Here is a 12,287-nt window from a genome sequence, read left to right on the forward strand (position 1 = left end):
AAGAATGGAGAGGCCCAAGGACCCCGAGTATGGAGGAAGAATGGAGAGGCCCAAGGACCCCGAGTATGGAGGAAGAATGGAGAGGCCCAAGGACCCGAGTATGAGGAAGAATGGAGAGGCCCGAGGACCCCGAGTATGGAGGAAGAATGGAGAGGCACACACTGCAAGATGCTTGAAGTCCAGTGTGAAGTTTCCACAGTCTGTGTTGATTTGGGGAGCCATGTCATCTGCTGGTGTTGGTCCACTGTGCTTCATTAAGTCCAGGGTCACCGCAGTCGTCTACCAGGAGATTTTGGAGCACTTCATGCTTCCTTCCGCAGACCAGCTTTATGGGGATGCTGACTTCATTTTCCAGCAGGACTTGGCTCCGCCCACACTGCCAAAAGCACCAAAACCTGGTTCAATGACCGTGGGATTACTGTGCTTGATTGGCCAGCAAACTCGCCTGACCTGAACCCCATAGAGAATCTATGGGGCATTGCCAAGAGAAAGATGAGAGACATGAGAGCGAACAATGCAGAAGAGCTGAAGGCCGCTATTGAAGCATCCTGGTCTTCCATAACACCTCAGCAGTGCCACAGGCTGATAGCTTCCATGCCACGCCGCATTGAGGCAGTAATTGCAAAAGGGGCCCCAACCAAGTACTGAGTACATATGCAGCTTCTACTTTTCAGAGGTGCGATATTGTTCTATGTACAATCCGTGTTTTATTGATTGCATGGAATATTCTCATTTTCTGAGATTGTGGATTTGGGGTTTTCATGAGCTGTAAGCCATAATCATCCCAATGATGACAAATCACGGCTGGAACTATCTTGCTTTGCATGGAATGAGTCTCATATATTAGTTTCACCTTTTAAGTTGCTGCACTGAAATATATGAACTTTTGCACCACATTCTCATTTTTCGAGTTTCACCTGTACATACCGATGCCGTTATCGCAAGATTCGGCAGTTTTGCCCCCTTTGCATCTATAACATCCTCCACTCTTCTGGGAAGAGTCTTCACAAGATTTTGGAGGGTGTCTGTGGCAATTTGTGCCCAATTGTTAGGTCAGGTACTAAGACTGTACGAGAACAACTGGATCCCGATTGGCATTCATCCTAAAGGTGTTCAGTAGGTTGAGATCGGGGCTCTGTACAGGACACTGGAGTTCCTCCTCACCAACCTGTCATCCATGTCTTTATGGCACTGGCCCACTTTGCATCAATACCATCCTGCACTCTTCTGGGAAGACTTTTCACAAGATCTTGGATGGTATCTGGGAATTGGTGCCCATTTGTGAGATCAGGTACTGGTGTTGGATGAGATGACCTGGCTTGCATCATTTTAATTCATCCCAAAGGTGTTGAAGGTCAGGACACTTGAGTTCCTCCACACCAAACTGGTCAAACCGTGTCTTTCTGGAGCTGGTTTAGTAAAACTAACATAACAACAAATCCTTTTAAAGTAATTGATGCGTCATTATGTAATCCACAATCGCCCATGAAGTAACAATGCTTATGCTAGATGTCCAAAAGTCCATGGACACTTGGCCATCACACTTGTATGAGCCGGTTGGTCATCCCATGCCAAAACCATGGCCATCAATGTGGAGTTGCTCCTCTTGTGGCTTTGACAGCCTCCACTCTTCGGGGAAGGCTTTCCACAAGATTTGGGTGGTTTTCTGTGGGAATTGGCTCCATTTATGAGGTCAGGTACTGATGTTGGATATTCCAGGGAATATCCAATTGCCTTTCGGGGGATCAGAGAGAAATTTTTTCCCCCTGCAGGAGCAAATTGGATCGTGCTTTGCTGGTTTTTGGGGGGTTTTTGCCTTCCTCTGGATCAACTGTGGGTGGAGGATTATAACTTTTTTTTTTAATGGTTTAACTGGATGGACTTTTGTCTTTTTTTTTCAGCCAGACTAACTATGTAACTATGTAAGATCTGACTCATCATCAGTGTTCCAGTTCATCCCAAAGGTGTTCAGTAGGGTTGAGGTCAGTGCTCTGTACAGGACACTGGAGTTCCTCCACACCAAACTGGTCATCCATGTCTTTATGGAGTTGGCTCCACTCTTCTGGAAATGCTTATCATAATTTGTGGCCATTATAGAGGTCAGGTACTGATGTTAGATGAGAAGACCTAGTTGTGTGCCATATGTTGGGCACCAAGAAAGACCTAGCACACCGTTAGTGGACCAGTTCATCCTAAAGGTGCTCAGTAGGGTTGAGGTCAGGGCCCTGTTCAGGACACTGGAGTTCCTCCACGTCTTTATGGAGCCGGCTTTGTACACGGGGGACAGTCATGGAGGAACAGAAAAGGGTCTTCACCAAACTGGTCATCCATGTCTTTATGGAGCTGGCTTTGTACACGGGGGGGTTGGGGGGGACAGTCATGGGGGAACAGAAAAGGGTCTGCACCAAACTGGTCACCCATGTCTTTATGGAGCCGGCTTTGTACACGGGGGGGGGGGGGGGGGGAGTCATGGGGGAACAGAAAAGGGTCTTCACCAAACTGGTCATCCATGTCTTTATGGAGCTGGCTTTGTACACGGGGGGGGGGGAGGGGGTTGGGGGGGACAGTCATGGGAGAACAGAAAAGGGTCTTCACCAAACTGGTCATCCATGTCTTTATAGAGCTGGCTTTGTACACGGGGGGGGGGGGAGGGGGTTGGGGGGGACAGTCATGGGAGAACAGAAAAGGGTCTTCACCAAACTGGCCATCCATGTTTTTATGGAGCTGGCTTTGTACACAGAGGACAGTCATGGGGGAACAGAAAAGGGTCTTCACCAAACTGTGACCACAAGGCTGGAGGAGCACAATTGTCTCCAATGTCTTTGTATGATGGAGGATTACCAGGATCTGTCACTTTGGACACCTGAACTCCATCATTGGGAGGGGGGTTCACATTGGCCATATAGTGTATATGCAAAACGTACGAACACAACATAGTACTTTTATTAATAATTATCCTAAATAAATCTGCATAAAAGAATGTTTTCAAGTTTTTCCCAAGGGGAGGCAACCTCCTAATGGCCATGGTTTTGAAATGTGATGTCCAGCAAGCCAATATTCTGTAGGTGTGGAGGTCAGATGCCGGTACGGTGTGTGGGGACTGTAACCTCTGAACGTTTATGTACGGCACAAGTGCAAGTTGGCTGTAGTGGCCACATACTACACGTGTCCATTGTGTGTTGCTTTCCTTTTCTGAGGGCATGCTAACTATGTACTCCCAACACACTGACTGCACTGTCCCCATTTATGATCAGGAACTGGTGGGAGGGGCTCCTGATCATGTGACTGCTGTGAAGCAGTCACATGATCAGGAGTGCCACCTCCCTTTGTTCAGAACCCTTAAGGGGCTGTCAGGGGACAAGGGGCTGTCAGGGGACAAGGGGCTGTCAGGGGACAAGGGGCTGTCAGGGGACACGGGGCTGTCAGGGGACACGGGGCTGTCAGGTGACACGGGGCTGGCAGGGGACATGGAGCTGGCAGGGGACACGGGGCTGTCAGGGGACACGGGGCTGTCAGGGGACACGGAACTGTCAGGGGACACGGGGCTGTCAGGTGACACGGAGCTGTCAGGGGACATGGGGCTGTCAGGGGTTGATCCTTGCTTTGAAGAGCAGGCCATACTATTGGTGAACTCAGCATTCCTCCCGCCTAACATTTCTGTTTTCATTTTCAGGCTCAAAAAGATGTGAAGAAGGAGCGACCTCTCGTACGACGCAAGTCAGAATTGCCTCAGGACATCTACACCATGAAAGCCTTGGAATCTCATTGCCGAGCCGACGATTTAATAACCCACGACGGGCATTAGACTTGGACAATTCAGTCATACTTGGTGGATTCTTTCCTCCCTCCCTCCCCCCCCCCTCTCCAGAAGCAGTTACAGAGTAGAAAGAGGAAAAATTAAAATTTTTTTCTTTTTTCGGGTGCCATACCGATGTCTCTAATCGCAGTCCAAGCTTTTCCTTCCCAGTTCTGTCGGCAATAACTCCCAGCGTGCAGCCTAAGGTCAGACGTTCAAACAATGGTGGCCAAACGTCTTCTGTGTGCAGATCGATGGGTGACGTCACACCAGGGACTCCGGGGTGACGAGACGTCTTCTGTGTGCAGATCGATGGGTGACGTCACACCAGGGACTCCGGGGTCACAAAACGTCTTCTGTGTGCAGATCGATGGGTGACGTCATACCAGGGACTCCGGGGTGACGTCATACCAGGGACTCCGGGGTGACAACACGTCTACTGTGTGCAGATCAATGGGTGACGTCATACCAGGGACTCCGGGGTGACGAGACGTCTTGTGTATGCAGATCGATGGGTGACGTCACACCAGGGACTCCGGGGTGACGAGACGTCTTCTGTGTGCAGATCGATGGGTGACGTCACACCAGGGACTCCGGGGTGACGAGACGTCTTCTGTGTGCAGATCGATGGGTGATGTCACACCAGGGACTCCGGGGTCACAAAACGTCTTCTGTGTGCAGATCGATGGGTGACGTCACACCAGGGACTCCGGGGTGACCAAACGTCTTCTGTGTGCAGATCGATGGGTGACGTCACACCAGGGACTCCGGGGTGACCAAACGTCTTCTGTGTGCAGATCGATGGGTGACGTCACACCAGGGACTCCGGGGTCACAAAACATCTGTGTGCAGATCGATGGGTGACGTCTCACCAGGGACTCCGGGGTGACGTCACACCAGGGACTCCGGGGTGACCAAACGTCTTATGTGTGCAGATCGATGGGTGATGTCACACCAGGGACTCCGGGGTCACAAAACGTCTTCTGTGTGCAGATCGATGGGTGACGTCACACCAGGGACTCCGGGGTGACCAAACGTCTTCTGTGTGCAGATCGATGGGTGACGTCACACCAGGGACTCCGGGGTGACCAAACGTCTTCTGTGTGCAGATCGATGGGTGACGTCACACCAGGGACTCCGGGGTCACAAAACATCTGTGTGCAGATCGATGGGTGACGTCTCACCAGGGACTCCGGGGTGACGTCACACCAGGGACTCCGGGGTGACCAAACGTCTTATGTGTGCAGATCGATGGGTGACGTCACACCAGGGACTCCGGGGTCACAAAACATCTGTGTGCAGATCGATGGGTGACGTCTCACCAGGGACTCCGGGGTGACAACACGTCTTCTGTGTGCAGATCGATGGGTGACGTCACACCAGGGACTCCGGGGTGACCAAACGTCTTCTGTGTGCAGATCGATGGGTGACGTCACACCAGGGACTCCGGGGTCACAAAACGTCTTCTGTGTGCAGATCGATGGGTGACGTCACACCAGGGACTCCGGGGTGACCAAACGTCTTCTGTGTGCAGATCGATGGGTGACGTCACACCAGGGACTCCGGGGTGACAACACGTCTTCTGTGTGCAGACTGATGGGTGACGTCACACCAGGGACTCCGGGGTCACAAAACGTCTTCTGTGTGCAGATCGATGGGTGACGTCACACCAGGGACTCCGGGGTGACGAGACGTCTTCTGTGTGCAGATCAATGGGTGACGTCACACCAGGGACTCCGGGGTCACAAAACGTCTTCTGTGTGCAGATCGATGGGTGACGTCACACCAGGGACTCCGGGGTGACCAAACGTCTTCTGTGTGCAGATCGATGGGTGACGTCACACCAGGGACTCCGGGGTGACAACACGTCTTCTGTGTGCAGACTGATGGGTGACGTCACACCAGGGACTCCGGGGTCACAAAACGTCTTCTGTGTGCAGATCGATGGGTGACGTCACACCAGGGACTCCGGGGTGACAACACGTCTTCTGTGTGCAGACCGATGGGTGACGTCACACCAGGGACTCCGGGGTCACAAAACGTCTTCTGTGTGCAGATCGATGGGTGACGTCACACCAGGGACTCCGGGGTGACGAGACGTCTTCTGTGTGCAGATCAATGGGTGACGTCACACCAGGGACTCCGGGGTCACAAAACGTCTTCTGTGTGCAGATCGATGGGTGACGTCACACCAGGGACTCCGGGGTGACCAAACGTCTTCTGTGTGCAGATCGATGGGTGACGTCACACCAGGGACTCCGGGGTGACAACACGTCTTCTGTGTGCAGATCGATGGGTGACGTCACACCAGGGACTCCGGGGTGACAACACGTCTTCTGTGTGCAGATCGATGGGTGACGTCTCACCAGGGACTCCGGGGTGACGTCACACCAGGGACTCCGGGGTGACGTCACACCAGGGACTCCGGGGTGACGTCACACCAGGGACTCCGGAGGTCACAAAACGTCTTCTGTGTGCAGACCGATGGGTGACGTCACACCAGGGACTCCGGGGTGACCAAACGTCTTCTGTGTGCAGACCGATGGGTGACGTCACACCAGGGACTCCGGGGTCACAAAACATCTGTGTGCAGATCAATGGGTGACATCTCACCAGGGACTCCGGGGTGACGTCACACCAGGGACTCCAGGGTGACAACACGTCTTCTGTGTGCAGATCGATGGGTGACGTCTCACCAGGGACTCCGGGGTCACAAAACATCTGTGTGCAGATCGATGGGTGACATCTCACCAGGGACTCCGGGGTGACGTCACACCAGGGACTCCGGTGGCATCCATCCGCAGAGATCATTCACACAAGAGCCGTGGACCCCGGGGCTTCAGGAAGATGGTCGCTCGGCCAACTTACTAACCGTTTCTTCTGATCGATCTTTTATATTGGTGAATTGGGGGAACAATTCTGGGCTTTGCCTGCATGTGCCGCGTAGAGTTTGCTGGTTTCCTCCAACAATCCTCCATTCACTTCTCATGTTGTTATTCCTCAGGTTTTGTTGGGCGCAGGAGAAGTTCGTGTTCTGTAACCTGATTTGTGTATTGAAAAGCCATATTCTTGTCAGTCTTCATCACATCATCGAGTATTACAGAACCATTTGTGAACGTGCACTAAAGGACCATTGCTACCGTCTGGTGACACGAGCAACGCTCTTCTCCCGTCTGGTGACACGAGCAACGCTCTTCTCCCGTCTGGTGACACGAGCGCCGCTCTCCTGCCATCCGGTGACACGAGCGCCGTTCTCCTGCCATCCGGTGACACGAGCGCCGTTCTCCTGCCATCCTGTGACACGAGCGCCGTTCTCCTGCCATCCTGTGACACGAGCGCCGTTCTCCTGCCATCCGGTGACACGAGCGCCGTTCTCCTGCCATCCGGTGACACGAGCGCCGTTCTCCTGCCATCCGGTGACACGAGCGCCGCTCTCCTGCCATCCGGTGACACGAGCGCCGCTCTCCTGCCATCCGGTGACACGAGCGCCGCTCTCCTGCCATCCGGTGACACGAGCGCCGCTCTCCTGCCATCCGGTGACACGAGCGCCGCTCTCCTGCCATCCGGTGACACGAGCAACATGTATTAAAAAAAAAAAAAAAGAAAATCGAGGGAATAGAACAGAAAAAAAAAAAAATTGAAAAATAAAAAAATTGAAAAAAAAAAACGTTCTGCTAGTAAAATCCTGTTTGGCTGCTGATCCTGTTCCCGGGCCCAGGGGGCGCTCCTCTCCTGAAGACGCCGATGCTTTGTTGGGGGGGCTTTTGTTTCTCATTGGCCGGTAGTGACCAGTCTATATACTGTACAAGCCGCGGGCTGTATATAAATGTCGATGTTTTTGGAGGAAAGCCGATTGTGACTTTTCTATAAAGGAGTTTGCAGGAATATTCCTCAGAAATGGAGACGGTGACAGCGGCCGCGCGGCGCGGGGCGTTCCCTACTCTCTAAAGTTCGATTTTAGAAGTGTGCTCTCCGAGTCGACCTCGGCGGGGATCTGTACGTTCGTCTCGTGCTGTTTGATTCCAGATGCTGCCAGGATTTCACCTTCGGATTACATCGCATGTCTGGTCCGGCTTCAAGCAGACCGATTTTTATTCTCAGGGCGGCCAGTATTCACGTTTTTTGCATTTTTTTTCTCCTGCAGAAGCTGTTTGGAGAGTTATGTTGAAGCCGATCGGATTAGTATTAGTCGGCGTGTCAACAAAGTTTTAATTATCACAAAAATAATTGTTTCTTTGTGGTAATGTGTTACAGTTCCTGTAAAAGGCTTTTTTTTTCTTTTTCTTTTTTTCTTTTTCTTTTTTTTTTTTTTTGAAGCAAACGCAGATTTTTTTTTTGTTGGCTTTTATTCTTCAAGATGGACTCCTTCAGCAGAGAAAGTGCAACTTTGTTCTCCATGGAAAAAAAAAATGCTCCTCAAAAATTAGAGCAACAACGCTTCAGACGAGGAGCGGCGGGACGCTTGTATGTTGCGTATTTGGTGTACCATTGTTTGAACCTCCATCTTTTGCTGTTAATTTATTTTTTATTTTATTTTTTTGTATATGGGCAAAACATCGCTTAAAAAAATGAAAAAAAAAAAAGAGAACACTTCAACCCCCTTTCTCATTTTACCCGAATCACAGCCTGTGTATCGACGTTTGGTTGACTGTATAAACTCATCTATTTTTCTTTTTTTTGTTTTTCTTGGTCTTTATTGCGGGCAAACATTCAGCAAATAATTGAAAAAAACACAACGGGGCTTTTTTTTTTTCTCCTGCCCCGGCTTTATGTCACAATAATATCATATTTCATACGCCAAGCTGAATCCTCACTTTTCTTTTTTTTTACCTGTTACTCAATAAAACGTTCTATGGGGTATTATCTACACAAATTATACGTCGGCAGACTGAAAGAAAATGGTAAAAAAAACATTTTTTTTTTTACTAAATAAAACATTCTATGGTGTAGATAATACCCAACTTGTACATCAGCAGACTGAAAGAAAATGGTAAAATTTTTATTTTTTTTTACTATTCCTCAATAAAACGTTCTGTGATGTAGATATTACCCAACTTATACGTTAGCAGACTGAAAGAAAATGGTAAAAAAAAAATAATTTTTTATTATTTTTTTTTTTACTACTCAATAAAACGTTCTAGGGTGTAGATAATACCCAACTTGTATGTCAGCAGACTGAAAGAAAATGGTAAAATTTTTTTTTTTTTTTACTATTCCTCAATAAAATGTTCTGTGGTGTGGATATTACCCAACATATACGTTAGCAGACTGAAAGAAAATGGTAAAAAAAAAAAATTTTGTTTTATTTTTTTTTTTTTTACTACTCAAAACGTTCTAGGGTGTAGATAATACCCAACTTGTATGTCAGCAGACTGAAAGAAAATGGTAAAATTTTTTTTTTTTTTACTATTCCTCAATAAAATGTTCTGTGGTGTGGATATTACCCAACATATACGTTAGCAGACTGAAAGAAAATGGTAAAAAAAAAAATTTTGTTTTATTTTTTTTTTTTTTACTACTCAAAACGTTCTAGGGTGTAGATAATACCCAACTTGTATGTCAGCAGACTGAAAGAAAATGGTAAAATTTTTATTTTTTTTTACTATTCCTCAATAAAACGTTCTGTGATGTGGATATTACCCAACTTATACGTTAGCAGACTGAAAGAAAATGGTAAAAAATTTTTTTTTTTTTTTTTTGTTTACTACTCAATAAAACGTTCTATGGTAGATAATACCCAACTTGTAAACTTGTATGTCAGCAGACTGAAAGAAAATGGTAAAAATTATTATTTTTTTTTTTTTACTACTCAAAACGTTCTATGGTGTAGATAATACCCAACTTGTATGTCAGCAGACTGAAAGAAAATGGTAAAATTTTTATTTTTTTTTACTATTCCTCAATAAAACGTTCTGTGATGTGGATATTACCCAACTTATACGTTAGCAGACTGAAAGAAAATGGTAAAAAATTTTTTTTTTTTTTTTTTGTTTACTACTCAATAAAACGTTCTATGGTAGATAATACCCAACTTGTAAACTTGTATGTCAGCAGACTGAAAGAAAATGGTAAAAATTATAATTATTTTTTTTTTTTTTACTAAATAAAACGTTCTATGGTGTAGATAATACCCAACTTGTATGTCAGCAGACTGAAAGAAAATGGTAAATTTTTTTTTTTTTTTTGGGTGATTGTTTTTCTCGATAAAGTTGATGGCACCTTTTCCCGCAGTTTGTCCATCAGGAATGGCCGCAGTACTATGACGAGGGTCTTTTTAGCGTGGCTGTAGTATGGCTTCATTTTAATATTGTACATACCTTGTACTTTGTTTTATGGTAATAAGTAATAAATCTTTAGACTTCATATTTTGTACAAAATCTTCCCGTGTACAAATCGCAGTTTTGCGCAGAACGAATAGGCTTATTTTCTTTATAAACACGCCGTGCGGTTTAAAGCAAAAAACAAAAAAAACACAAAAAAAAAAGAAAGAAAAAAAAAAAAAAAACCCCCGAGTCACCTGTGCTGTACGCCCCACACCTCAGATATCGCTGAGCAACGACTGGATTGTCCCGGCCGCCTCCTACCGCGCAAAAGATTTCCACTCTCTTCTCGGACTTTTTTTTTTTTTTTTTCCTTGTTCAGACTTTCTGTATAATGACAGTTGAAGCACTTAATATTTAATGTGCTGTTGGATCGTTCTCAGAACTATTGGTGTATTATTTGGACTCAATAAAGGACATGACTTTCAAAATGGCGGCTGAGTTCCTGACAACTTGTAAAGTGAGGAGGAGGGTTGTCATACGTGTTTATATTGTGGGGGGGAGGGGCGTTATGTATAAATGCCTCGGTGCTCCACCAACTACTGCAGCAAGAGGTATGATGGGCGCTCGATGGGCGGACAAGGATGATGGGATAACCAGCCTTTTTGCACCAATGTTTTGGCCAACCACAGGCCACCTGGCTGGCTCGCCAAAGCTTTGGCGCAGTAAAGCGTATCATACCATTGGGCAGCACAGTGGCTGAGTGGTTAGCACTTCCACCTGGCAGTACTCGGGTCGTTGCCGCGGCACCACCTGCCTGGAGTTTGCATGTTCTCCCTGTGCGGGTTTCCTCCCACACTCCAAAGACCATGCTAGTAGGTGAATTGGATCCTGTCTACATTGGCCCTAGTATGTCCCAACCACAGCACCACCTTGTAACGGAACCGACCCCACTTGGGTACTTCCGTTAGAATACCAATCTGTCCGATCACCGACCACTGACACCACCGCTGACCATACAAGACTAGACGACACCAATCTGTCCGAACACCGACCACTGACACCACAGAGACCATACAAGACTAGACGACACCAATCTGTCTGAACACCGACCACTGACACCACCGCTGACCATACAGGACTAGACGACACCAATCTGTCTGAACACCGACCACTGACACCACCGCTGACCATACAGGACTAGATGACACCAATCTGTCCGAACACCGACCACTGACACCACCACTGACCATACAGGACTAAACGACACCAATCTGTCCGAACACCGACCACTGACACCGCTGACCATACAAGACCAGACACCAATCTGTCCGAACACCGACCACTGACACCACAGAGACCATACAAGACTAGACGACACCAATCTGTCCGAACACCGACCACTGACACCACAGAGACCATACAAGACTAGACGACACCAATCTGTCCGAACACCGACCACTGACACCACCGCTGACCATACAAGACTAGATGACACCAATCTGTCCGAACACCGACCACAGACACCACCGCTGACCATACAAGACTAGACGCCACCAATCTGTCCGAACACCGACCACTGACACCACCGCTGACCATACAAGACTAGACGACACCAGTCTGTCCGAACACCAACCACTGACACCACCGCCGACCATACAAGACTAGATGACACCAATCTGTCCGAACACCGACCACTGACACCACAGAGACCATACAAGACTAGACGACACCAGTCTGTCCGAACACCGACCACTGACACCACCGCTGACCATACAGGACTAGACGACACCAATCTGTCCGAACACCGACCACTGACACCACAGAGACCATACAAGACTAGACGACACCAATCTGTCCGAACACCGACCACTGACACCACCGCTGACCATACAGGACTAGACGACACCAATCTGTCCGAACACCGACCACTGACACCACAGAGACCATACAGGACTAGACGACACCAGACTTGAAGTAAACCAGAAAGTAGACTTGTTTATTTGAACACAGATACAAGATATATACACTCAGGGCAACCCCCCTCCCTGCATAATGACACAGGGCGGGGCAATCTCCCCTCTCTGCATAATGACAGGGCGGGCCAACCCACCCTCCCTGCATAATGACATAGGGCGGGGCAATCTCCCCCTCCCTGCATAATGACATAGGGCGGGGCAACCCCCCTCCCTGCATAATGACATAGGGCGGGGCAATCCCCCCTCCCTGCA

At 48.2% G+C, this 12,287-nt stretch overlaps 1 protein-coding gene across 1 annotated transcript in view; it reads left to right on the plus strand.

The window, feature by feature from the left end:
* LOC149471129 (serine/threonine-protein phosphatase 2A 56 kDa regulatory subunit gamma isoform-like) overlaps nucleotides 1-10,547 on the plus strand; it is a 47,867-nt gene extending 37,320 nt beyond the window's left edge. Inside the window, exon 5 of the mRNA XM_089656848.1 lies at nucleotides 3,674-10,547. Coding sequence (XP_089512974.1) covers nucleotides 3,674-3,805 — 132 coding nt within the window. The 3' untranslated portion in view covers nucleotides 3,806-10,547. The remainder of the gene's footprint in view (nucleotides 1-3,673) is intronic.
* Nucleotides 10,548-12,287: the final 1,740 nt, after the last annotated feature.

The sequence above is a fragment of the Staurois parvus genome, unplaced genomic scaffold, assembly GCF_062004578.1.
Source record: "Staurois parvus isolate SC_StPar_1 unplaced genomic scaffold, SC_StPar_1.0 ptg000028l, whole genome shotgun sequence".
NCBI lineage: Eukaryota > Metazoa > Chordata > Amphibia > Anura > Ranidae > Staurois > Staurois parvus.